At 34.0% G+C, this 27,638-nt stretch overlaps 3 protein-coding genes across 10 annotated transcripts; 1 reads left to right on the forward strand and 2 right to left on the reverse strand.

Moving 5' to 3' along the window:
- Positions 1–12,970: 12,970 nt before the first annotated feature.
- LOC129306302 (uncharacterized) lies at positions 12,971–18,851 on the reverse strand. 6 transcript variants are annotated; one of them, XM_054946812.1, is made up of 13 exons: positions 18,543–18,851; positions 18,103–18,253; positions 16,893–17,574; positions 16,715–16,799; positions 16,110–16,194; positions 15,661–15,845; positions 15,327–15,459; positions 14,913–15,049; positions 14,684–14,758; positions 14,490–14,516; positions 14,165–14,181; positions 13,917–14,055; positions 12,971–13,238 (listed from the first exon to the last, which is right to left on the reverse strand). In XM_054946812.1, the coding sequence occupies exons 1-13, from the start codon at positions 18,798–18,800 to the stop codon at positions 13,173–13,175; spliced, it is 2,040 nt and encodes a 679-aa protein (XP_054802787.1). In that variant the 5' UTR covers positions 18,801–18,851; the 3' UTR covers positions 12,971–13,172. The 6 variants fall into 6 exon arrangements, with proteins under 6 accessions (XP_054802787.1, XP_054802788.1, XP_054802792.1 ...); XM_054946813.1 differs by having other exon boundaries at positions 12,971–13,252; positions 18,543–18,850; XM_054946817.1 differs by having other exon boundaries at positions 18,479–18,685.
- Positions 18,852–19,636: 785 nt separating this feature from the next.
- LOC129305660 (zinc finger BED domain-containing protein RICESLEEPER 2-like) lies at positions 19,637–20,972 on the reverse strand. Its single transcript, XM_054945632.1, has 2 exons — positions 19,919–20,972; positions 19,637–19,677 (listed from the first exon to the last, which is right to left on the reverse strand). Exons 1-2 carry the CDS (start codon positions 20,970–20,972, stop codon positions 19,637–19,639), a joined length of 1,095 nt encoding a protein of 364 aa, XP_054801607.1.
- Positions 20,973–24,793: 3,821 nt separating this feature from the next.
- On the forward strand, positions 24,794–27,501 carry LOC129307465 (calmodulin-binding protein 60 B-like). Of its 3 annotated transcripts, none has more exons than XM_054948440.1 (8): positions 24,794–25,060; positions 25,143–25,218; positions 25,359–25,471; positions 25,580–26,073; positions 26,217–26,377; positions 26,483–26,689; positions 26,804–26,882; positions 26,986–27,501. In XM_054948440.1, the coding sequence occupies exons 1-8, from the start codon at positions 24,945–24,947 to the stop codon at positions 27,375–27,377; spliced, it is 1,638 nt and encodes a 545-aa protein (XP_054804415.1). In that variant the 5' UTR covers positions 24,794–24,944; the 3' UTR covers positions 27,378–27,501. The 3 variants fall into 3 exon arrangements, with proteins under 3 accessions (XP_054804415.1, XP_054804416.1, XP_054804417.1); XM_054948441.1 differs by having other exon boundaries at positions 25,419–25,471; XM_054948442.1 differs by having other exon boundaries at positions 26,960–27,128.
- Positions 27,502–27,638: the final 137 nt, after the last annotated feature.

Consider the following 27,638-nt stretch of genomic DNA (forward strand, 5'->3'; position numbering starts at 1 on the left):
TGTATTATATCTTAACTAAATATTGCTTATGTGGTTTTAAATTTAAATTTTTAAATTCATAATTAAATACCTAACCATAATATTATTTCTAAATAACCTCAAATAATATAAATTCCTATTATTATCATTTTTTTTCTCAAAACCTAAATTCCACAATTTCTTTATTATATAAAAAATCAGGATGTTACACACCCTTTACTCCATTAGGGTTTTAGCTTAGTACTATTTTGTTAAAGAGACAACACTCTAGTCAACTAGCCTTGTTGAGTTTCATTCTTTAACTCGAAGATGGAATAACAAACATATTGTTAGTATACCCAAACACAAGCGTGCCATACTCCGTAGACTTGAGGGGATTGATAGAGCCAAATCAGTTAATCCTTACAATGGGTTATCGACGTTGTATTTAAAACTTTGGGAGGAATATCATGAGCTTGTAGCTTACGAAGGGCTTATATGGTTTCAAAAGTCTTGCTATAAATGGTTAAAGTGGGGAGATAGAAATATCTCTTTCTTCTATGCCTTTTCTATAACTTTTGAGAAAAGTCAAAATCAGATTAATTTAAGTAAAAGAGAGTAATTAAGTAACTTGATGTAGTGTGTGGCAAGAGAAGTCTAACAAGTAGTTTTGATTATGGTTTCAACCCTTGATTTGAGCTCGAAGTAAAGTTGGGTCACTCAGGCATCAAAAAAGGAGAAAATTTAAAGGGAGTGTCTTTGTGCCACATACCACGCGTGTAGCACATTTGTCGCGGTACATGGTTGAAATTGTACTTAAAATGGTCTGTATTGTTCAAAAAAATCAGAAGAGAGAAAAAGGAGAAAATGTAGGACCTAAGGTCTCTTTATTAGGGCTTTCTATTGAAAGCTTGGGAGTATTTTTAAGCTATTGAACACCTAAGATAAGGTTTATAAACTCTTTCCTCCCTTTCTTTTTCATTTTTATGAGGATTTGAGTTAGAATTTGAATTTAAAAAGTGATTTTTAGTCCATATGATCTATAAGTATGAACCTATTAACTTAAATAGAGTTTATAGGAGTTGTTTAGGATACTTAAGCTTAGCATTAATGGTTTCATGAGTTGTTGGTCGATAAGGGCCATTAATGTTTGAAAATTAGTCATAATGAGGGTTGTTGGAGGTATTTTGAAGCCATTTATGATAGTTTAATGGCTCATTAATGACAATGTGAGCTATATGAACCTAGTAAACCTAATAAGTATATTAAAAAGTAGGAGATTGTATTTTATGTGAGTTAGAAAGGTTGAGTAAAGTGTTGAAATTATCCAAATAAGGATATTAATGATTATCTTTATGGTTAAATTATAGACAAATCAATTTGGCATCATTTAAGCTTGAAGAGAGCTTTGAAAGTTTATATTTTGAGGGATAACCCTTTGACCTCTTAAAGGTTTAAGGTAGCTAATGGAGATTTGGTTTATACTTTTGTGTATTAATTAATTATATATTAAAAGGAATGATCTAAAAGTCATAAATGTTGTAAACTCACATTCGATGTAAAGTTTGGCAAATTTTTATGACATGCATGAAATTATGTTAGTGAGATGATAAAAAATGATACGTATGTTTTACATGTGTTAACAATATTATTGAATAGAAACATGCATATATATGAACGTGAATACCATGAGATATATGGTATATGATGAGATTTATGGAGTATGATGGAGATGGTTTTGTGATGAGTATAATATCATAATGGTTGTCAATAATTTTGCCTATTATGTGTAAATGTGTGTATAACATGATTATTTATAGTTGGAGTTTGCCTAAGAAGAGAAGTAGCATTAAATCCATATGGCAATAGTGACTTACTGTTATAATCGAAAGTCAGCCAGCTATCAATTATTGAAATCGAGATGCAGCCATTATCCCATGGTTGATTAGGGATTATCTTATTTATTCTTTAAGAGACTTGAATCTAAATAGTCTCCACAGGTTCTTATGGAGGGTATATTAAGAGTATGACACCTCATAGTTGTTAACATTAGGAGAAATCATGGATTATAAGTGAGTAAGTTGACCTTAGCCAAGCAGCTCCTCATAAGTAGAAGGATGAGTTAGTTTAAGTTATATATATAGCTAATAGTTTCATGTTGGAGGTATCAAGAGGTATAAGGTTGACATCAATCATGCATATCATATTTCGACCACATAATTGTTATTATTTTAGTCTGATATGTTTTGGTAGAAGCACATGGTTGTCATTATAACGACTCCTTATGTGCATTATTGATTATATATGTGAGATGATATGTGCTTATACTTAACCATATGGTTATTAGTATTGTGGTTAAGGCAACCTTTGAAATATATTTATACTGGTTGCAAAAAGGATTTTAATTATCATTTGCATCTATAATTAATCGATATGCAATTGTTTAGACTAGGTTGACCTTGGTTATTGAGTGGTTGTACTCACCCCTCATTCTTTAATATTGCAGGGCATAACTCATTAGACCAGGATTAGGAAAAATGATTAGAGACTTAGGATTCGAAGAAAATCCTACTTGTAGGCCTCATGTTATTTAAATTTTGTGTACTATGTGGATAATTTGTCAACTAAGATTTCATATAGTTTTGTGACTACTTGTACTAATTATGAGATTATTTTTTAAGCATATTTCGTGCCCTGAGGTGTTAGTGATATAATGATAATGTGTATATAGGGTTAAAATTATGTGAATGATTGATTATGATGATTATTATGTAAATTTATGAGAATTTGGCTCCCTTTTATATTTTTGTGACTTAAGGGGTTGAGCATCAAAATTATGATTTATGAGTGATTGATTAGTTGTGGTGTGTTGCACGAGTCTGTAATAGTCCTTTGAGTATGATTTAAGAAATGGTGCATGCTCTTCGCACTTGAATTGTGATTTAAGCACCCAAGTTGTGTTAATCGTGAAAAAAGAGTAAGTTTTAAAATGAGTTTTCAATTCTTTATTAAAAAATGATTTGGTTGTGAAATCAATGCCATTAGCTAGAGTTAGGAAAAAGCTCTTTATAGACGTATCAAATACCTCAATTGGACATCCAATAGAGAAATGGGTGGGTTAAAAATTTGCCCTCAAGTTGTTTTATGACAATAAAGATGCTGTTAAATTTGTGCATTGCGCCATGGCGCATGGCATAGAGGCAACAAGCCATGACACCCCTCTATTTTTACTGCACTATGTTGCTATCTTCAATTATTTTGCAAATGTGTTGATTTATTTAAGATCCCATGCTTCCATATGCAATTTTAACTTTGATTTATGAATAATATAAGCATATTAGAATGTTTTGAATTGTAAAAACTTGAGATCCTTACTTTTGGGAATTATACAACTTAGTAATTTTTACTATCTACATAATTATCTTGAACTTGGAGTTATGGGTAGATTAGTAAGGGTAATCTTAGTTGTCTACTTAGAAATTTTACATCTTCTATCATCAAGTAGAAGGGGCAAAAAATTACGTCCCTCCAAGATAAAGATGGTAATTGGGTCAACGATAAAGTTTCTCTAAGAAATATGGCAAGTTCTTTCTTCTTATAACTCTATACCACTAATAGGGTGGCACATTGCCTATTGATCTACCTTCTCACTTTCCTTCAATTCCAGACTCACCTATGATATGGCTATAAAGAAATGTTGAGGATACAAAGATTAAGAATGCTGTCTTTGATATTGAGCCTTTAAAGCTTCTAGTGTTGTACCCAAAACGCGATGCAGACAACGAGCAAGAGCAGAAGCTCTGGCCTTTGAGGCGAAAACTAGCACAACAGGAGTTGTTATCAAAATTTTGAGGAAAATCTTGAGAAATTAATTAAAGGAAGTAAGGAGGTTTGTAAAATTAAAAATAGGTTTGGAAGTCGATTGAACGTAGGGAAAGTGTTAAGCACCCTACAATACCCGTTCGTGAGAACGATTACCTAAAGTTTGTTGTGCTAAATTAATATGGCTTTACAATTATTTTAATTATCCCTTTCTTATACATGTGTTTTAAAAAATGATAATAATAAAATGGAGAATATTTATTTATTTACGAGGAAGGACTTGACTCATAATCATACTTTAAGGCCTATATACCTTGTGATGAAGATCAAAGTTCATGTAATTGAGGATTATAAGTTTATTGGTGAAAATATTTTTTTGAAGAGAAATTAATTAGAAATAATTCACCATTTTTTAAATAAAATAATTTTTTAAAATTTTGATATGTACATTTTAAATTGTAAAAAGTAATTTAATTTTAATTATTTTTTCAATTTTTGAATTTTTGGAATAAAGAAAAGAAAAGAGTTTAAAAATTTTTTTTTATTTTATGATTGAGAATTTAACTGCTATATTTGTAGAGCTTTATTGGCTCATACAATAATATAATTATTTTAATTATCTATAGAGGATCCCAAAATCTCGCATGATAAAAGAGTTTAATAACTTAATTTATTTGTTTATATATTTTTGTATTAATAATAATTTCTTTAAACGTGTGTATATGTATATTTATTTTTTTAAAGACTCTTTAATCATTATACCTGCAAAGCCTTATTGACTTATACGGTAATACGATTATCCTAAATATTTGTAAAGATTCAAAATTCTCACACAAGAAAGGATTAAATAATATACATTTAACTATATTTTTAAGTTAATTGATTTATTATGTATGTATATAATTTATATTTTTTATATGAAATCCTAATCGTTATAACTACGGACCTATATTAACTCACTTGATAATACAATTATTTTAGAGATTTACGAAGATTTAAAATCTCACGTGACCAAAAGATCTCATTAGTAAATGTGATTATAATTTAAATTTATTAATTTAATTAATTATTATTATTTAAAATGTTTATTATTTTATTTACCAAATTGTTTATTTATTTAATATATAATAGAGAATTGTGATATCTACAAGGATTTATTATCCCACACAATAATACACTTAATTTAATTCTCTACAAAGATTCTTGAAATCTCACATGAGACTTAAATATTTTATTAATTTAAATTATAAAAAGAGAGTTAATTTTAATTATAGACCTTTGGAACCCATATTAATTTATGCAAGTTTGATCCCTTTACCTATAAAATCTTATTAATTTACACAGTATCAGATCATTTTAAATGTTTGCAGAGATTCTTAAAACCTCACACAGCAAATAAAACATAAATATTTCCTCTATTGTCATTATTATTAAAATCCCACACGGTATGAGATCATCATCATCATCATCATATATTTTGGATTTAATCCATGATTTGGAGTGTATTTGAAAAGCAATATTATTCCCAAATGCAATCCTTTATCTCTTATTATCTTTATTCATGCTTATACAATTGCTAATCACCAAAACCACTCAACCACAATATTTAATTCAATACCTTTACCATCTTATTTTTTGGGCCACTACCAGCATTTTGCTTTGCAGTTTAAATAGTTGATCTTTGACTCTTTTAGAATAATTTTAAAATTGAAGCTCTTTTTAATATAAATTTTTCTCTCCTTGCCTCTTGGCCTAATATAGACTTGTTCAACTTCAATTTTTCTCATGAATTTTCCATATCATATAAATATCATGATTTCATGGCAGACCCAAAAAGATGTTAAACTCTCACTATTATTCACAACTAAAGGTGTTATTAATACAATTTAACCTAAGTCTCAAGAAGAACAAGTCCTTCCCGTTTTAGATTTCTCCATGAATGCAAATGATAATAATAAGGACAAAACCTTTCCATCCAACTAGATAAATAATCAAAATATCACGCGTGATAATAAATAAAGAGAAAGAAGAAATACCTTCAGGGGTCTAACTGTAAAACCAGCGAGATACATAAAGCATGAAAGTAAGCAATGCAGAAGCGGTGGCATTGTGATATAAAAGCATTGACTCCACGCAGCTGCTTAACTCCACGGGTGACTTCTTACAACAATGAAAACAACCTTTCATTTTACACCTAGCCTTCTCATCTTTTCCTTCTTTTCTTCATCGTCTCCTTCTTTGCTTCTACCTTTTTTCCAACTCCCTCCTTTAAGTTCTCGATCCTCATTCAGACTCCCTTTGTTTTCTCCCTCATCCTCGATCCCTATTCAGACTCCCCTTTTTTCTTTCATCCGTTCATCCCCTCTCAGATTCCTCTCCCACTCTCGCTCCAACCTCTCTTTAAAGCAGATGAAGTTTGCGTGTGAGAGATATTTGTGTGTTTCCTTCTTCTTGCTCTGCTGTGTATATGCTCTCTGTCTTTCTTTGTATGTAAGTCTACTCTCCTCTGCATCTTCTTCTATTTTTTTATCTGTGAGTCTGCTTCTTTATATCTATCTCTTCTCTTTGCCTGAGCGAGTCTGTGTATGCATTTGTTGCTCTCTAGCTTTTTCTCTATGTTTCTGCACATGTGAGTCTGCTCTCACTTTTCTTCTCTTCATCCGTGTGCCTACTCTGCTCTCTCTTCTTTTTTTGCATGTGTGGCTCACCTTCTGTCTGGTCTTCTCTTTTATGTTTCTTCTACATGCAGCTAAAATAGGAATGAGGGTTGAGTGAAACATTCTACTCTCTGCTTTTGCATTTCGTGTGTGCCTTTGGTGTATATGCTCTCTCTTTTCGCTTTTGCTCTTCTTTTCTGCTATAACATGCATATGTTATCTCTCTTGCATGTGTCTCTAGCTCCTTTTATTTGCTTTGCTCATGTGCTTAAACTGGACAAAGTATTAGCAGCTGATGGTTAAATGTTGGATCTGGTTTCCAACGTTTAACCTTTAAGTTATATCATTTTAAAAAAAACCATAATTATGTTTAATTTGGGAGAGATTTTTCAAAGATTTAAGCAAGATTATTTATTATTTTTTAATTGTGTTATATTATTATTTTTAAATATAATCCTAAAAAGGATTAAATTTTATTTTTGCACTTTTATATATTTTTTAGTTATTTTAATGAACTAAAAGAAACAAAATCTTAACGAACAAAAGATTATTTAGGTTAAAATAAAATAAAACCCTATTAATTAAAAAAATTTATTTTGAAAATATAATCCTAAAAAGAATTAAATTTTGTTTTAGTATTTTTATATTTTTTGGTTAAGTTTATTATTATTTTCATTAAATTTAAAAAAATGCCCGAACAAAATATAATATTTGCACCTAGACCAGGTAGGTTACGGGCACATTTCTTTCAAACCCAATGGGAAGTTGTGGGAACTAGAATTTGCACCCTAGTCAAGAACCTCTTCCTCAATCTGCAAGCTATGAGGAGTATCAATCATGCCCATATTATCCTCATCCTAAAAAAAGAGAACCCTACCACTCTTAAGGACTTAAAGCCTATATCTCTTTGAAAATGTCAACTTCAATATTATCACCAAGTTGCTTGCTAATAGATTCCAACTAATTATGAATCAGATCATTGCCCCTCCTTAGTGTAGCTTTATCATAGGACATTCAAGTTGTGATAATATAACCATAGACCAGAAGGTGATTCATCAAATGTGAACCAGACCTAAAAGAAAAGGGTTCATTACTATCAAAGTCAATCCTCGAGGACTCCCTTCCTTTTGGTGTATTTGGTTAAACAACACTTTCATTGATGTCATAATGGAAACTTTCTCTACTATCTCTCTTAAAGTGCTTTGAAATGGAGAGGCTATGCCCACTTTCACTCTATCTAGTGGTCTACCAAGGTGATCCTCTAATCCCCTACCTCTTTGTTATTTGTGTAGACCAACTTGAACACCAAATATGTACTGAATGTAACAATGGCTGTTAGAAACCTTGGAAATTTAAGGAAAAGAGTCCTTCTATTTCACATCTCTTCTTTGCAGACAACCATCTCCTTTTTGTTGAGGCAAACAAGCACAAACTGGAAGTAATCAAACAAGTTATGGCTTGATTTTGTGTGGTTTCTTTTTTGTGTGATTTTTGGCATTAGCATCACAGGAAATTTGGGAAAATACCTTGGCATCCAACCAATTCACTCCAAAGTCACCAGATCAACATTCTCCCTTGTTGTGCAAAAATTAGACTTTGACTTTTCTCCCAGAAGGTTAGTTTTTATCTATGATGGGATGATTAGTCTTAATTAATTTTATCATTAAGGCATTACTTTCATATTAGATTTAGTCTTTACTAATTTTTAAAGGAGTGCTCAAAGAAATTGAACAAATTAGTATAAGCTTTTTGTAGAGCCAAAATAAAGAGTTGAGAAAAATGCACTTATATCTTGAAAAGAGATCACTAAAAGCAAAAAGAGAGGTGGCTTGAGTATCAAAGACCTTGAAAGTCAAAATAAGGCTTTCATCATGAAGCTTTGTTGGGGCTTATTAAACTAGCTAAATAGTCTATATCTTTAGGCCAAGTATGATTGTGGTTCAATTGAAATACCCATTATTACTGGAAAAAAATCCTCTTTGCTCGTTTAGAATGTGATTGTTACTATCTGGAACACTTTCTTGATAATGGTTGGATGTAAAATTAATAATGGGCATACTACACAATTCTGGTAAGATTTATGGGCCCCTTTTGACAGACTTCTAAGTGTACTTGTGGATAAGAACTTGAATTTCATAGACCATTGTGCTAAAGTTAGCATTTTTGTTTTGCCTTCAGGTGGATGGAATCTTCATGAGTGGTCTAAATTCGTTCCTTCGTAAGTTATTGATGTCTTAAAATATGTGAAAACTCCCTCTAACTCCTATGAGGATGTTCTATGGTGGAGGTTGGCATCGAATGACAAATTCTTTGTACAAGCTGCCTATGACTTCAATGTTACTAGTGAGAACAAACATGCTAAGACCCTTTTGAGTAAAATATGAAAGTATCAAATTGCAAAGAAAGTGAAATTGATTATATGGCAAGTTATTGCTGAGAGATTACTCACTAACTCACCCAGAGCAAGGCGAGGTTTTACAAACATTTCAAAGTGTCATTTTGAGTATAACAGTGAGGAGAGTATTATACACTTACTAAGGGATTGTAATAGAGCGAAACAAGTATAGAGAGAATTGATTTTATCTAACCATATATATGCTTTCTTCTCTTGTGATTTGCAGACATGGCTGAGGTGGAACCTTAAAGATTACTTAGGAATGAAAAGAGCCAATAAGTGGTATTAGTTTAGAACCTTTTGCCACGATTGCTATCTCCTATAGACTAAATGGTGCATGAAGATCTTTGAGGGGAAAAGTGCAAACTTGAAGGAGATCACTCACTGATGTATGCAGGGACTTATGAAAGATACTACAAATGACAAATTAAAGCACAAGATATTCTCAACCACTGCACAATCTCCACCCACTTAGTTCCCACCTCTAGTTGTTGTGATGCGAATTGAAGTCAAAGGTTCTGTCGAAGGCAACCAAACTATGGCATGTGGTGGTCTTATTCACAACAACAAAGAAGAATGAGTTTTGGGTTTTCAAAGAACAAAAACCTTGAGATCTTTCTCACCAATTGTAGCAAAAATTCTTGCAATCAAGACTGAATTGGGCCGTAAATTGTTTATCAAGGAACTATAGCATTGATCACCCTTTGAGGGTTGAGATTGATGAAACCAAGAAATTAATTTGTAGTTATTGGGTCATTGAGATATTGAGATCTTTCATAGTTCTAGAGATGCTCTGCGATGTGCAATGTTCTTGCTAGGGAGGCACATGCTAGCCCCTTTGAAACAATTATTCTTTCTACTATGCCTGCTTGTTGTGCGGGCTTTGCTCTAGATGATCTACAACAGGCTTTTAATTTCTAGGCAACTAGTGCCTAATTTTTCTTTATTTCTTTTGTAACTTTCAAATGATATGCTTCTTAATTGAAAAAAAAAAAATCCTTGGTTTTGCGTGAAAAAACGTATGGGGTCCCATTGGAATTCTTTTTAAATTTTTCGTTTGGCACAAAGCATCGACTACTTGGATTGTTTGATTAAATTAATTCTTTTGTGCGTGAAAAAAATTATACTCATTTTTTAAAGTGTAAGCCTCATTAAAAATATGTAAAAATATATTAAAAGAACAAAAACAAAATTGCACTTAATCCAATGAAATAAGTGGACAAATATTAAAATAAAAAAAATATTATAGGAAGTTCAAAACCAACCACACTATTTGTAACTTAAAATATTATATATTCCGGTGCATTTTATGTTCTGTATTGACTATTGATGATGATGATAAATTAATGATAATATGATAGATATCTATCCGTTTCTATCTGTTTGAGACGGAAAGCAAATTAAAACTTAACCCGTCTCTAATTACAATGATGCTTGATATCATAGGAGGCGCATGCAGACTCCTTACCTTTTTTCCCCCCTTCCTTATTATCGTGGCTAATGTTGCTATTTTGCTTTGTCAAAATACAAACCCAATAAGGAAATGTATTATAATCTCTCTTTTCCTGCTATCTCCCTGAGATGTCTTGTGTAAACTGATTGCATCAAGTCATTTGTGATCTGTTCAATAAAAACATAATATTTAGATGGTATTAAATATAAATTGATTATAATACTAATAATAATAAAGAAATAAAAGGTAAGAAATCAAATATACATTTTGTTATAAAAATAAAATCTATTAAAAAATATTATACAAAATTTTATTTAAATTATTTGAAGTATTTTAATTAGACAGGTTATAAATGGTGTGACACACCTAACTTATTTAAGTATTTCTCTTATCCTCCTGGACCAACAAATCTCATTTTAGCACCATCCTCACAAGAGAATTATGGGATTTGTTTTTTAACCGAAAGAATGGTTATTTTTTGCTTCTTGTACTTTTTTTCCCCCGAGGAGCACAAATGGGCACACATAACTTCTTCCAAAATATTGGCAATAGAAAGCCTTGATCTGATACAGCAGTCATGTACAGTTTTACCTTTATAGGCCTTTCGCTTGACGCTAAGACCAGGATAATTCTAACACACGTGATTGATCAATGCGATGGATGCTTAAAGGTCAGGAAATTAAAGGTCAAAGTATTGACCAGACGAAGATTTAGATTATACTAATCCTAGACCTTTCACATCGGGTCAATCGTAAAGTAAGAAGACAAGATGGATCCCATGACTGATGCGTGTTTATGTTTACATTACAGGATGGCTATAGTAGCGATGCATCTGATCTTAAGCCAGCGAAGACCTTGTTTGAGAGAAGTCTTGAGCTTACCTTCAGTTGCGTAGAGCTTGTGCTTGGGCTCATCTTCGCATTCTCTTGGTGTTCCGCCAATTCCCCCGGGATGAGCCTCGCTTATTTTCCCCTGTAAGATGAATAACGTGTGAAGGCTTCGCTTATTTCACAATTCACAGGCCTCCTCGAGAAGGGAGAGACAGGAGGACGGCTAGAGGAATTATGTTTTATTCTTTAAATATGGGAAATTAATCAACACCAATTACGTGGAAGATGGTATTTCAACCTATTTAGCCGTATTGGCAGCTATCAATTTCTGATTCTTCCACTAAATATAGAAGTTAATGCTTAACCAGAGCAGCTATCTTCATTTGGATTTAATTTTATCCACTGCCCCAAGCCAAAACCATGACATGGAAACAAATAGTTAGGAAAAAATTGTGAATAAAATGCTAGAGAAAATTTATATCAATTAAAAATTAATTATTGTCAAAATTCGAAAAGAAAAAAGCTCGAATGATTTATTATTAATTTAAAATAAATTGTTAAAATTTAAATAGATATTTGATGATAAAAAACTACCTTAAATTGATAGATATTAATTTAAATTTTGATAATAAATAATTCTCGACTAATATAAATTTCTCCAGCGGTATATTTTTCCAAATAGTTAGTATTATTTTAACAGATTTCAGCCCCTAAACCATCACCTCAATCTCAGTCTCAGGCATTGAAGATATTTCCACTCTCATTTCACTCTCATAATATTTTTCATTATATCTCAAGCAGATTCAAATATGTTAATTTCACTCTCATAATCTGTGAAAAAACTTATTTATGCACGCATTAGACTGAAAAAAAAAAATCCAATTTTACCAATTGATTGACCATTTAAATTCGTATTAGAATTGATGTCTATCTTACCCAGAGACAAACTCAGGCCAAGGAGGATTCTTGCCCATCGCACCTCAATCATCCTTTGGAAAAATTTAAATTTACTCAAAAAAATTATAAAATAGATTTTGGCCCTCCCCTGACTTCACATTTTATTTCCAATGTGGCCCCGCTTCAAGTAGTTCCTAGATCTGTCCATTCCCTTGATCGGTTTTGTGATTCAGGCTCTATTTCTTTAACAACTATTCCAAACATTGGTTTTAAAGCATGAAACAAAAGAAGGGGGGAGGAACAGAATTATTAGTTTTATCGGATTTTATTTTTAATTTTTATAATTTTTTAATATTTTCACAAAAAATGATAATAAAATTGCTTTGAATTTTGTCCCAAAAAAAATTCTCCTTAAATTATAGACTAAGATGTCATAATTTTTTTAAAGTTCTTGAAGACATTTCTATCATTAAAAAATTAATATAAATAACTAAATTATCCTTAATTCAAATATTAATTGCTATTTATAAATTTTATTTTAAAATTTATAATTTTTCTTTTTAAAATCGTTAAAATTCAACAATAATTAGCAAGTTCTTATTTAAACTTTTGATATTCCTTCTTAAGTGTTATAAATATTAATTATCATTCACAAGTTTTATTTTAAAATTCTCAATTTTTTTATTAAAATTGCAAAAATTCAATCACAATTCACAAATTTAAATTAAAGATAATTTACTCATTTATATTAATTCATTAATAATAAAAATATTTTTAAAAATTTTAAAAAAATTACGACATTTTGAAGTACCGAAACGTCATTTACATAATTCAAAAAAAAATTATTATTATTTTTTCTATTTTCATTCCTTATAATTTTTTCAAAATTGAGTAATGTTTGCTCCTAAGATCTTTAACCATGTTAAATTATAATGTTAAATTACAAAAACTATAAGAATTGAACACAAATTACAAGAACTAAAATTAAAATACGATAAAATTATAGAAACTAATAATTGTACATTTTTTTTAAAATGCCAAGTATATTCATTATTTTCTTTTTTTAAAAAAAAAATCCTATATCTCCCAGTTCTTACACCTTCCAAAAATTACATTTCGATGTCTGTGTTTGTTAGATGATCGAATCTATTGGTCTCAACTTAGCCTTGAAGCTGAGAATCAGCACTTGTTGGCCTCAATTTAACTTCTTGGATTTCTTGGTGCCTCTGGTATGGCGCTCCTGCATGGCAGGAGAAACAGTAAAGGTTATTAACTACTGTACTGTAAACTTAATGAAAATGCCGAGAAAGCTATAGCAAAGTTATAGTACCCATTTAAATTTCAATTGAGTACAATAAATTATAAAAATAATTGATTAAGTAATAAATTTTAATCATAATTAATTATGTTATAACGCAATATATTTGGATAATATTTTTTAAAATTAATTTTAATAAATTTGAAAATGTTTGAATAATTTAATCAGAATTAATTTTTAACTATATAAATTATTATATAATTTAATTTTTAAATACTAAACATCAATCTTTTTAAGATACAAAGTTTAAATTTTATTAAAAAAAAAGAGAGAAAAGAAGAGAGTTTGGTTTTATTTTTATTAAATTATGTGTTTTTTTTTATAATTTTTTCTTGAACCTGTCTTTATAATTTTCCCCAACATTTTTGACAAACTTTTCTACAGAAGAGCCGATTTTCAGCTTTCAGAAATAATCAATTTTTGGGATTCCCTAAAAAAGTGGGTGCTTGGATAATGTGATTGGAAAATCGATTTTTAACTCAAAAAATCCATTAAAATTCGTATCCAAACACACGCATAATCTTAATCAAGAGGAGGTGGGAAGGGCGAATTATTTGCTAATCAAAACATGGGTACAGTCACTTACGATATACAACTTCCAATCAAGCTTGTCATCTCCTTCACCAGAAACATGGCTGAGTATGCGAATGAGTACAGCAGCATCAAGGGCAGCGTATTCTAGCTGCACATCCAGTACCGGCTTTAGCTTGTTGAGACACTCAATACTATTGACAGGTGCACAAATTATAATCATACACGACTCTTCATTCTGCTGCCACGATTAGTTTCACAAAAATAATAGAAGCATAATTGTCTATAAATAGAACCTTTCACCTCTTTATCAGATCAGGAAGCATGCATAAATAAAACTAGGCTTGTTTTACTCTCTTGAACTTTTGTAGCCCCATTGGTGTACCAGTATAACCATTAGGGGAAACACAGAAATATTATAAACGCAAAATTTCAATGTTATTAATCAATGAGGGGGCACGTGATAATGACTAACTGGGCCCTTGTTTATGGGAAAGAAATCTTAATACTGACCTAATTTCAATATTATTGATCAATAACAAAAAAAAAAAATTCTACGAATCTTTGACTTAAGCCTTATCTGGTATAATAGAACTAATAATCAAGCATAAATAAATGCATTTAACTAAAATAACACAGAAGTTATCCCCTCATCCTGCATTAACACCCACACACAGAGAGAGAGAGAGAGAGATGGGATTGATAGTCATGAACATATACAGAAAACCAGAAATTAAATATAATGAAACTCCAAGAAGTCTCGCCAAAAGATTGCATATGAAAGGTGCTGATGAATAGTAATTGAACAAGGGAAGCATTTACTTGATATTGGCTTAAAGGTCGCTGCTCCCAATCACTGTTCCGTCTTGTCTTGTCTAGACCAGCTCCCAGTATTTTCTGATTTATCAGTAACCACAAAATCGTTTTGTAAAGTCAGCAAAGACAGAAAACCAAAGGTTTTTGTCCAATTTATTACTATTCTATATGAACACTGAGTAGCATACGTCCTAAGAGAACATAGGTGCTAAAAGGACGCATGAGCATAAAATACCTCTGCAAGCCCAGATAAACCACCATGATGGTTTTTAAAAACATTCTGAATGTCCAACAACAATTCAAAGTGCTTGAAGCATTTTAGCTCTTCATATGAATGAGAAAGCTGCTTTATATCACATTGGAAATTGTACCCTGAGAGCAAAACCAGAAAACAGCAATGATCACAAGCTTGCCTCGCAAGGTGCATCAAATGAGCCTCCGTCCGATAACATTTTTCTAATGTTCTACAATGGAGTGCAAGAAGGTACTATTCAATTGAATCTAATAATGGGCATTCTCGTTTCACAGTCAAGTTAAAACAGTCATCACGCAAAACATACAGATTTGCCTTTATTCAGAAAAAGTATTTTGCTTAACCTACCCACAGATCTTGAGATTAATATGCTTGATGCATTTAGCTTATTCATACCTAGTTTTAACATTGTTGGTGACTGCAAAATGCGGGTCAGACAGTTGTCTAAAATATCAGGCACGTCTTGGTGTAACTTTATCAGATCAAAGATGAAAACCATCCTTTCAGAAGCAATTTGCAAGATAGAAGCCTGAGACATGGAAAAAGCCGTCATTTTCTCATTTAAAGGGGGGTGGGAGGAATTACTGCCATAACAAAAAGAGTAACAGGAGAATGAAGAGCTAAACTTCTGTTAAGAAAAATCATATCATACAACTTCATAAAATTAAAACCAACAGAGAAAAAACGGGAGAATAAACATTAATCTACCAGGGGGTTCATTGCAGATTACCTTATTTGGCTTGCTGCCTTTTGCATGATTAGGTTTCCATTCACTATCAACGCCTATAACTTTACAACCCTCAATGTGACTAGTTGCATCAAGCAAACCTTTATATTCATCAACCCAGATAATGTCTTCGACAAGCAGCTCATCAAGATGCAAATAACGCCTGTGTTGAATACTTTTATCAGGTACTGCAAGGCATAAAAACATTAGTGTGTTTTTTAATTAAAAAAAAAAAACATTAGTGTGTTTGTCACAGAAGAACAATAAGGCAGATACTTTAACATAACAATTGAGTAGACAAAAATAAAAGATAATAACACTAGGATAATTAGCCCTTTTCATGAAGGTTAAGCCACGATGAATCTTATAACATTAGATCCCCAAGTTAGTCAGGGAACATTCCCCCCAACAAACCCCCCAAAAAAAAAAAAATCAATTGACCATTGGCGTACCTTTCTGCAATATCCCTTCAAGGGAGTACCGATTGCACAGTTCATCAATCTTCTCTGTGTATCCAGCTTCCATTGCCAAATAAACCTTAAACACATAGAATTAAAGATCATAGCATACATATACTAGGGTCTTAGATAAAAAGGGCAATGAAATTATCAAAACATAATAACAGTTTACTATTCCAGGTAAACCTTATAACATCGCCATTTCAATAGAGTAAAGAACTGGAAGATTACTTTCTTCACCTCAAAGGCTTACGCAATTATTCTTGATTCTTTTAGTAAATATGCCACAGTTTTAAGGTGATTTTTTGATGCACTAATCAAAATCGCTTGTCAATTCCAACTATTCTAGTTTCCAAGGAGATACTGATGTAGTTATATAGGATATCGCTTGTAATATATTTTCTCAGAATTCTTTCTCAAAGCTTTTCGTCAAGAAGGATATCTTAAAAAGGAAAAAAAAGGAAACTGAGGGCCTGAGGGAAAAATGAGGAGGCTGCATAAGTATTAACAAAATCAAAGTAAATCAAATACGTCATTATATGAGTGTTAATGAAAAAGAATGCACAGAATGATAGTTATCATGAAAAAGAATCACAAACCAAATATTCAACAAGCTGTCTATCACCGTTTGTTCTTGCCTCAGCCACATCCCAACATCCTTTTTGTGCTAGCTTCTTTATTGAACTGCAAATCGATGAAGTAATCTAGTAGTTAAGAAATAGAAGAAGAATGAGAATGCACAAATCCACCCCATATTGACAACTGGAATTGAATTGCCTTTCTTTACGCTTTTGATATACATCTGGAAAATCTTGCTGCAGATTGTTCATCTTTATAATATTATAGGCATTCTTTAGCAAGTTCCTCTCACAGTACTCCTCAACAAGCGCACGTAACATTGGCTTCCCCATAAATGTTGCCCATTTTTCTGCTGCTTTAAACTGATAGGTCTGTATCATACTAAGGAGAAAAGACTTCCCAAAACAAGAGATTGACAAGCGCTCCATCAGAGAGACAGCTGTCATGTACAGTTGGGATTCTACCAATTCAAAGATATACTGCTTCATTAAGTCTTCTGCTGTAACATGGCTTGAGCCATGCTTTGCTTTCATTTGGAACATGACTTTCTCAATATCTGTTAGTTTAATATAAAAAGTTTCTAATATTTTAACAATAATCTTTTCATCGTGAAAGACCTGGCCCCCAACAATGTCAATGAACAAATGGGTAGCCAAGTCTTTTGCTTCCAAGGAGCCCTCTGAAGTGGTTGCTTTTTTCAAGAAACGACCAAGGGCAGATATAATCAAATGACTGAAGCCACTACTACAATCATTATATAGAGGTGACACGTATAAGCACCGTACAACAAAAGCAGCTGGTCCAGGTTTTGGATCATTATGCAACACAAGATATACTTGATGTTGAAGGGCTTGGAACTTTGTTGTCGCCTTAATTGTGCCTATGCAATGTCATTTAAACAGAAACAGCATAGAAAGGAGTAAGAAAAAAGATACATTGTTGTGAGACCGAGCCACATGAATGCTAATAAGTATTTTCAATATATTTGCGAAAGAGCAGACGTAACACAGCGAAAAATGTAGCAAGAAATTATTCGTGGTGAAAGATAACTTAGAAAGAAGATTTTAAACTTATTTAAATAAAAGTAGGTTATTAACTTTGTCAAGGATTCCCGTATTCCCGAGGAAACGCTTAAATCAACAAAGTTATCCGTTACAAATTAAAAACTTTTCAAAAATCCACCTAGGTGTCAAAGGCACAGTGCTAGCCTCTCCAAGTGCAAAGTTGACCAATGAAATAGAGGAATGATAATAATTCTTGTCTATAACCCCATATTTTTATGTTAATCTCGTTAGCATGAAGATTCTCAGAAAAAGTGCGTCGAACCATTTCAGCAAACACTAGGTATTTGCCTTAATATCCTCTCGCAGAAAACAAATATTAGCAGTGCAAGGAGGAGAAATCATACCGTAGAAATAAGACTCTTTCAACAGGTATACGAATACCACCGGGGAGACATGGGTTAAATCATTGAAAGAATGCACACATAATGTCCAATTGTGGCCCTTGTCTTTGTCTATTTCTGCGATATTCTCATCCAAATCCATTCCAGGTGGAAACTGAAATTAGAGCAGATACATGTTTGATATCAAATTTAAAGACGGACTCCACACTCCAAACTGGCATTTTTTTTTTTTGGTTACTAACTCAAAATGTGAAAATCGCTGCAGTAACGCGCTTGAAAGACAAAGCCCAGATACGTCCCAGAAAAAAGAAAAAACAAAGAAAGACAAGGCAAGATGCAAGAAAATCTTGCCTTATAAAGAAAGAACAATAGAACATACCTTTTGGGGAAAAAAAATAGAGCAGAGAATATGAAGCTCAAGGTTCCGGGAATAAACAAATTACCCAGTCGGAACTAATTTGATCGAGAAGTTTATGGGGCCGGGTTTCTGACTTTCTGGCTTGGCCGGACCAGAAATCTCCCTCCCGAGAATCTCCTATTTCTGCTGCTGCAACTAAAAGCCGCTTGGTTCTTGGCGCCAACGAGAAATTTTTCCTCCGCGCCAATTGGAGGGAACGCTTTCTTCCCTTACTGGCGCCGATCCTTCGTTGGTCAACTACGAGAGCAGAGAACGAATTCCGGGCGCCTAACATTACCGCCATGATATCAGGTCGAGGGAGCACTAGTACACGTGTTGAAGTATAAGGATTTAATTTAGCGGTTCCCAATGAACACGTCGTCTTATAGTTAGGAGTGAGTATAGGTTCTAACGATTCGCTTTAGTTTTGATTTAAGTGAACCGAAAAAATTGAAATTCATCAAACTATTCAACCGAACCAAAGGTTTATAAAAACCGAAGTGAAACCGAACCGAAGTTTAGTAGTTTGGTTCGGTTTTTATATTTCGGTTATTGGGCCTTATATACAACACTTTGGGCCTGATTTTGGCAACATTTTGGGCCTGTTTTTGGAAGCATTTTGAGCTTTTTTTTACAACATTTTGGGTCTTTTTTGACAACATTTTGGGCCTTTTTTGACAGCATTTTAGGTTTATCTAAAAAAAATACTGATTAACAAATAATTTAAAACACAAAATCCTAAAGGGGAATCAAGGAATTTTTAAATAGACCTTATGAATGAGGCTGTAAAATCTAGAAATATCAAAAAATAAAATAATCAAATTCAGTCATTATAAGTTGAAGAAGCAGAGCAAAAGACATGTAATTTATAAATTGATAACTTCCTTAATATAAATTCTTAACAATCCAAAATAATCCACCAAATAACAACAATAATCCCTTAAAAAACTGCAAATAAGTTCAAAAGTTTTAACATAATTCAAAACAACTAATCCATTAGATCATCACATGATGTCAGCTGTCAATGGCACAATTTTTGCTCCAGCCTACATTATAAAAGAAAATAGTTAAACATCTGGCCAAAATATTACAAAACTAAAAAAATGAACAAGCTTATTAAAAAACTAACCACCAAAAAGACTAGAAGAAAACAGCAACAAGAACCAACAGTCCACCAGGCACTAGAAGTTAGAAAACTACAAAAACCAACAATAAAACAAAGATCACAACTACATGAACCAATTTCCATGGACAGCAATAATGAATAATTACCTTAAAGAGTTCAAACTATATCCACTGTTGATTCTAATCCAATTCTTTGGAAATTTACAAATAAATCAATTTAGGAGTTAAATTAAATCATAAACAAATGAATTTTAAAGGTAACATTGCACATACATAACATTATAAAATTTTTACTACTTTCAATCCTTTGAATATCATCTAATTTCTCTTCCACAACCACAGGAATGGAGTGACGAAGCCAATCTTCAGCACAAATAAGGGCTTGCACAATTTTAGGAGTTAAAGAACTCCTAAATGCATCCAAAACATTTCCTCCAGTGCTGAATGTAGATTCTGAAGCAACTGTGGATATTGGTATTGTCAAAACATCACTTGCCAACCTTGAAAGAATGGGAAATCTAGGACCATTCAATTTCCACCAACCCAAGATATCAAAGTTAGGTCTATCTATTTCAATTTCCTCATTCAAATATTTATCAACTTCAGTCTTATTATTTTTTCCACCAAGACGGTCACTTAAAAATTTTCTCTTTTCTGATTCAAGCAACTTTCTAACCTTCATAGCAGGGTCATCCTCATCACCAAAATCAGCTTGGATTTCATCTATAAGCTGCTCCTTTTCAGATTGCTTAGAGGGAGAGACATGTTCTTTGTATTCATGATATAAAGCAATGAAAACATCCATCACTTGCGTTGCCAAATTTTCACCTTCATCATTAAACATTTTATAAAGAGCAAATTGAACCCATTCCAACTTATATCGAGGATATAGAACAGCAGCAATATAAATGAGTTGGTTCATCTTTAAAAGATCTCCCCAATACTTGTCATATTTTTCTTTCATTTTAAAAGCCATTGATAATAGCTCAAAATCATCACACTTTGTCCATTCATCCAAAAGGCGATATATCATGTAAATCTCATAAAACAAGCTATTGGATGTAACATAAAAAGCACCAGACGCACGCAAGGTCATCTCATAAAAATAACTTAAAAACATCACCATCCTTCTAACATTCCTCCAATCAGCAGCATCAGGCACCCCCTCCCCTTGTTCAAGATCAGTGCGAAAGTAAGGGTCTTTGTCCTCAAACCTCTTAAAAGCTACCTCAAATTTTTGAGCACTCTCCAACATTAAATAAGTAGAGTTCCACCTAGTAGAGACATCTAGAGTCAAAAGGCTCTTACTTTGAATCTTCTCATCCTCACAACTCTCTTTAAACTTTTTCATCCTAAGGGCAGATTGCCTAACAAACTAAACAGCCTCCCTAACTCTCTTCACAGAACTCCCTATTAATCTTAACCCATCAACAACAATCAAATTTACAATGTGAGCAACACATCTCATGTGTAAAAACTGACACTTCATGATAGAAAAGCCCCAATTAGAAATTTTTTCTTTCAAGTACAATAAAGCAACATCATTAGAAGCAGCATTGTCTACTGTAATAGTAAACACTCTATCAATTCCCCATTCAAGCAAACACTTCTCAATTTCTATTCCGATATCCCTCCCCTTGTGACTAGATATTGGAACAAAATTCAAAATCCTCTTAGTCAAATTCCAGTCAGCATCAATAAAATGAGCAGTAATACACATGTAATTGATTCTTTGAATAGAAGTCCGAGTGTCAGTTGTTAGACAAACCCTTTGTTTGTTTCTAATCAAGTGGTCTTTGAATTTAATTTTCTCATCCATGTAAATTTTAAAACAATCACGAGCCACTGTCCATCTAGAAGGAACCTTAAATCTTGGTTGAGCAGTAGCCATAAAGCGTTTAAACCCAAACCCATCAATAAATTTGAAAGGAAGTTCATCAGTTATAACCATGTTTGCCAAAGATTTCCTAATTGCTTCTTGATCAAATTTCCAGTTAGCAAGAATAGAAGCATTATCATCTATACCAAAATTTAAGTGGGTTTGTATGCCTTCTTCAGGAGGAGGCCGTTTCTTACACACACCCATATGATTTTTAAGTGCAATAGTCCCATTCCTTTTTGGATCACAGAAAAACTCCCTTTCACAATAATTGCACTTACCTTTGGTTTCTCCATACTCATTAACATATTTGTGAAAATGCTCCCAAACTTCAGACCTTGGCTGTATGGTCTTTCTTTTTCTTGAACTCACTTCAGTATTAGATGTTGAAGATGGAGTTAGTGTTTGGCTATTTGGAGTGATAGTTTGTCCTTCACCTTCACGGGAGGCAGACATCTAAACCATTAAACAAAACAAAGCTTAAGACACACTTCTCAAGAGTTAAGTTGGGAGAACTCAGTAAAAAATCCTTTACACCATTGTGAAATTTTTCTAAATACAGAGCCCCAGAATTAGGACAGAAGTTGAACCTTTTTAATCACTGAATCAATCAATAAATCTAATTAAAAATCATCAATAGCAAGCCAATCATTTAACTCATCTTCCGAATCCTTACCTTTAGAATGGACAGCCCTGTGCCCGCCACCTCCTCTCTCTGAATTTTCACTCAGCTGTGCTGAACCCAGTCGCCCGACACCTCCTATTATACTGTCTTCCCTCTGCTCTTGATTCAGACTTAATTGTTCATGTTCTTCCACCTAACAGTTTCTCTTCTCTTGGAGTTTCTGTGGAAGCGCATCCCTTACTTCAACAATCTGAACACAGAAAAAAGGAAAACATACACATGAGCCTGCATTTACAAAAATAGAGACATTTTAGAGAAGGAAGAAGAGATCAACATGAGATGAAGAAAGTTGCTAGCTGGAACCATACCTTGCGTCTATGAGTTTCCCTTATCTGAGAAGGGAGATGAAGCCTGAGCTCAGACAAACTGGACTTGAGAAAACGAAAGGAGATGAACGCTGATCTAAGGCGAAGGGAGATGAACGCTGATCTGAGCTAAGATTGAGAGAATGATAAAGGTTGAGGGAGACGAAGCTTGAGGCGATCTATGGTTCGTGCTTCATGGAGTGGGGCTGAAAGAGAGAAGAGACTCAAAGCTGAGATCGAGAGAAGAGCCGACGAACTGCTGTCTGCAAAGGATCCGACGTCGATTGATCACTGATCGAGTGAGTGCAAGATGGAGATACAGAGTCACAGAGATTGCTATTTGCTAGGGTTCGTGAATCGTGAGTCGCGACTGTGTGGTGGACTGTGAAGTGGCCGAGTGGGAGACAGAAGCTAAACCTAAATGACTCTGATCTAAGTCTCTAAGAGCAATCGAGCGAGAGCCGAGAAGTGACGACTGTGGACTGACGAGTATGGCTGGGCCGAGACTGATAATGGGCCGAGATGAAGAAAGGTAAAGGACAATTATAAAAAATATAATTATAATAATATAATCTTTAAAAAATTTATATGATATTAGTATTTTAAAAAATATAATCTTTAATAATATAAATCAATTATAATATTTATAAATGTATCTGATTAATTTCGGTTACTTCGGTTTATTCGGTTTCATAATCCTCAAACCGAACCGAACCATTCAAACCAAAATATTTTTTAAAAAAAACCGAACCGACCTTTTAAACTGAATAAACCGAACCGAACAGATCAAACGCAATTTGGTTCAATTCGATTTTCGGTTTCGGTTCGGTTTTGCTTACCCCTAATTATAGTTGTTGTTATTATAAAAATTGCTTGTTGTAGAGGCCTATGCTTGGAAGTCCAGGAGGAGTGGGCCAGCCCACCAACTTGACTCGTTCCCTTGTCTTTCTTTCTTTTTAAATTGTTTTGAACGAACTCGAACTTATAGAGGCCATTGTAATTCCCTGAGTGCTGGTCTACACTTCTTTGTCATTTTTACTTTGATGGACTTATGACGAAATCTTCTCATTTAACGTTGATATATTCGTCTATTTCAAAATAAAACGATGCACAAAACGTGGAAACTTTTTGGTGAAACGAACGTTTATATTGTAACTTTTATCTTTTTGCTCGTCATTCTTTTTTTCCTTGATAAATTATATACATTTACTTTTTATACATGGATCGAGAACTTCTACTCCATAGTTTTTCCATGCTTTTGGTACCTAAAATTACAATGAGGACTTCCAGAAGAACAAAAATATAGTGAAGGCTCTAGACAATTGAAGATTCATCTATACACAAATCAATTAATAAAAATTTAGTTTTACATAGATAAATCTTCAACTCTTTAAAGTCCTCATCGTTTCTTTTTTCCCCCTCTTCTAGGGCCCTCACTGCAATTTTTTCTGAAAAAAGGTACTTAGTTGTTTTTATGCCGGCACCTATTTTTTATTAAAAAAAGTGAATATTTTTTCAATTAAAAAAATAAAAGTCAGTCACGTTTCCTGTATCATTTTAGGATTAAGTTTCATGACATTGGTGAGGAAGATGTGAAACAGGGTGTAACTTTCTCGGTAAGTGTTATGAAATGAAGCATGGAGGAAACATTCCAGCACCCACGAGGCACTTTGGCACCGATTTCACCCTCGACGTTAATTCCAAACTGGGCGTTGTGGCGGTTGAGTATGTAATATATATCAGTCTATTATATTAAATTAAACTAAACTGGACATTCCCCATTATTCCGCAGGCACGGCAAATGAAAGACAGCTCTTGTTGATTATCAATAATTATGATTATGATTAATTTATAGATTGGAATTTTTCTGTGACTGATAAATTCGAATTTCCTGGAGAGAATCAAAGGCTAGACAGTGCAGACAATCGACTCCCCCCCCCCCCCCGGTCGGCACTCAGCTTCTTTGGATCTTTACTTGAACTTTCCCGTTAATTAATACCAAAACTCCGATGAATTTCTTCTCTTGCGCGCCTTTTTTTTTTTTTTTGACCTGGACTCTCTTGCGTACCTAGCATCTTCGTTCTTCACAAATGTGTAATAATATATATATATATATATATAAATATATATTGGTTGATCATAACTTGCAATCTTCACTGTCCCAACGTGTCTGCATTTTTTTTAATTGTCAAATCTAAACTCACGACCACGAAAATCATCTTTCGCTGCCTGTGTGTCAATTAATCTTTCTCTAACACTCTGAATGTCCGCCAACGTTTGGGGGGGGGGGTCTTCTTCTAACGCGGTTTGGAAATTCAGTCGCAGTTTCCTTTTGCCAAGATACTTCTCGGAATTCCTCTCACCTGAATATATATACATATATAGAGAAAGCAGCACCTTTTTTTATTCTAGTTTACGGCTAATCAAGCTCAGAGAACTGTGTTTTAATTTGCAATGGCATCATCGGCAAGACAGTCTTGCCAGGAGGAGGGTGATGACAGGAATCGTCGGGTTCCTGGTAAAGAGGGCTCCAAGCGAAGACAAGGGAGCTTAAAACAAGCAGACATACGGTTGGTTCATTTTGTATGTTTATGGATCCGATTGTCCTGCGTTGAGTTCATCAGTAACTCATGTTTCCTGGTATCTGTGCAGTGCTATTAGGAATATTACGAAAGGACGGGGCGTGCATGACTTGGGATTGTACTTGGAACCTTTACTTCGAAAAGTGGTATGCAACGGATCTCTCATTCATTTTTAATCTCTCTCTGAAAGTTGAACTGAAGAATATTTCCCTTTGCACAATTTTTTTCGTCTCATCTATTTTTGTCATCTTCCAGCTTCATTAATCGTGCTCTTGGGTAGTATTAGGTGTCTCGTTTCTTTTTCCTTCAAATTTCGTCGTGTCGATCGTGTGTATTCCTTATCCAGGTGCAAGAGGAGCTTCCACCTATACTTCAGCGGCACCGTCATCTATTTGCTTGGTCTGTTTCACTTGTCCAGAAAATATATTCCTGATTCAGATAGATAACTTGTCTATAATTTACTCTAATATTGTGTGTGTGTGTGTGTGTGTGTTTCATCCAAAATAGCTGCGAAGAAACCCTTCATCCGACAGGAACATCGGGAGGCAGAGCTTTACGCTTGTGGTTTACTAACAGCTTGCCTGCAACAATTTTTACACGCACGAGGATAACCTCTAAGGAAGGCGCTCCGATTGGAATTGTTTTGCGTGATGCGAGATCTCAGAACTGCATAGTGAAGGAAGGTCCACTGTCCTGCACCAGAATAATGATGTGCGCGCTCAATGGTGAGTTTGGTTGTAACGGGAATGAGGATTGGAGTGAAGAGGAATTCAATGCCAATATCTCACCAGGAAGAGATAATAAGGGCGAGTTACTGAATGGAGAAAGGTTCGTTACATTGGAAAATGGAGTCGGTATTGTGCCGTACATTGAGTTCGGTGATAACTCCAGCTGGACCAGAAGCCGAAGGTTCAGGCTAGGAGCCAGAGCTGTAGAGAACGGAGCTAACATAAGAGAAGGCAGGAGTGAAGCTTTTATCGTCAAGGACAAACGTGGAGAGTGTAAGTCTTCGATCCGTTAATAATTACATCTAACTACTGTTATGATATCTTTTGGCCTTGCTTTTACAGAACGAACACACACACACACACTTATACTTTTCACTTTTGGAAGTTGGAACGGTAAATCTGACATGTCATCTCAGCGTACAAGAAACACGACCGTCCATCACTGAATGACGAAGTATGGCGTTTGAAAAAGATAGCCAAAGATGGTCCAATTCACAAGCGGCTGTCGTTTTGTAAAGTAAAAACTGTTAGAGATCTGTTGCGGCTGAACGTGATCAACCCTTTTTCATTGCAAAAGGTTAAAATATGCGGATTATGATTTTCTAGTGTTGCTTAGACCTCAAAGGTACTTGAATTGATGGCATATACATGAGATGTGATTTTTTGATTCGGACAACTGTAGATAATGGGAATTAGAAAGACGTTGTGGGACGCAATCATTGAGCATGCCAGGGCTTGCGAGATAGACGGTGAGCGTTACACTTTCCAGTGTATCACCACAGCACAACAACCAATAAGCCTTCTCTTCAATTCCATCTATGAGCTCGTGGGAGTGAGTTTTGGTGGGCCTCATTATCGTTCGTTAGATTCCCTGTACTCGGAAGAGAAGGTATATATACTAGTTCATGTTTATTCCAAATAGTACTGCTGAGTGCTGACTCGTTTGTGAGCACGCCGCATGATAATCTCCATTCACTGCTTTCTTGTCTAATTTCATTGACAGCGTGTCGTGGAAATAGCTAAGCGTAAGGCTTATGAGACAGTGGAGACATCAGTATATGGGTCGATGAAGGAATTAGCAGGTAAAATGCAGTATATCTGAGATTCTGTCCGTTTTATTAATGTGCAAATATACACTTCCCGTCAAATAATTAGCCAGTGAGCTTGATTGTATGAGAGATGCAGGCCAGCCTTCCACGTCTACGTCGCTCGGTGAATTAATGCATACTGATGAACAAGTAGGCGGTGATCAAATGGAACCCAACAGTATTGGGAAAGAGTTTGTATCTGGAGAGTTGGTTGCTGGAGAAGATTGGAATTACCTGCCTAACGTGTCTGAGCTTGAATTACCAAACGGCCTGTCTCCTTCGTTGCTGTGGGGGATAGGAAATCCGCTTGGTTATTCTGATCAAGTTGAAGGACCCGAATCGAGTTATCAATATTTGCAGGATCATTCCGCTTTAACTTCTTGCAGAGGGAGAAGCAAAACTGTCTGGAATAAGATTCGGAATACTCTAAGATTGGTGATGCCCTTTCTGGGTAAGAGGAAGGGGAAACTTCCAGTTCCTTGTAACTAATAGCTCTGGTTGTTGATCTCTCTTTCTATCTTTGACGCGAGTGTTGTGTGTGGGGTTTAAAGTATTCTAGCAAGGTAATGTATTGTACAAACCAATGCTATAATGGAAATCGGTGGTTCTGAGTTACACTTGATTAAGGCATTGCTTATTCTGATACTTGTGCCCCATTTGTTGAGGCCTGCTCGTTCTTAGCTAGATGAATATGTACGAGGATCGGATTGTGTGGATTCCGGGTAGAGCGAAGGATCTGATGCCATCTAA

The sequence above is a fragment of the Prosopis cineraria genome, unplaced genomic scaffold (assembly GCF_029017545.1).
Source record: "Prosopis cineraria cultivar Desert tree isolate PC_DT_omini unplaced genomic scaffold, ASM2901754v1 PC3, whole genome shotgun sequence".
Taxonomy (NCBI): Eukaryota; Viridiplantae; Streptophyta; class Magnoliopsida; order Fabales; family Fabaceae; genus Prosopis; species Prosopis cineraria.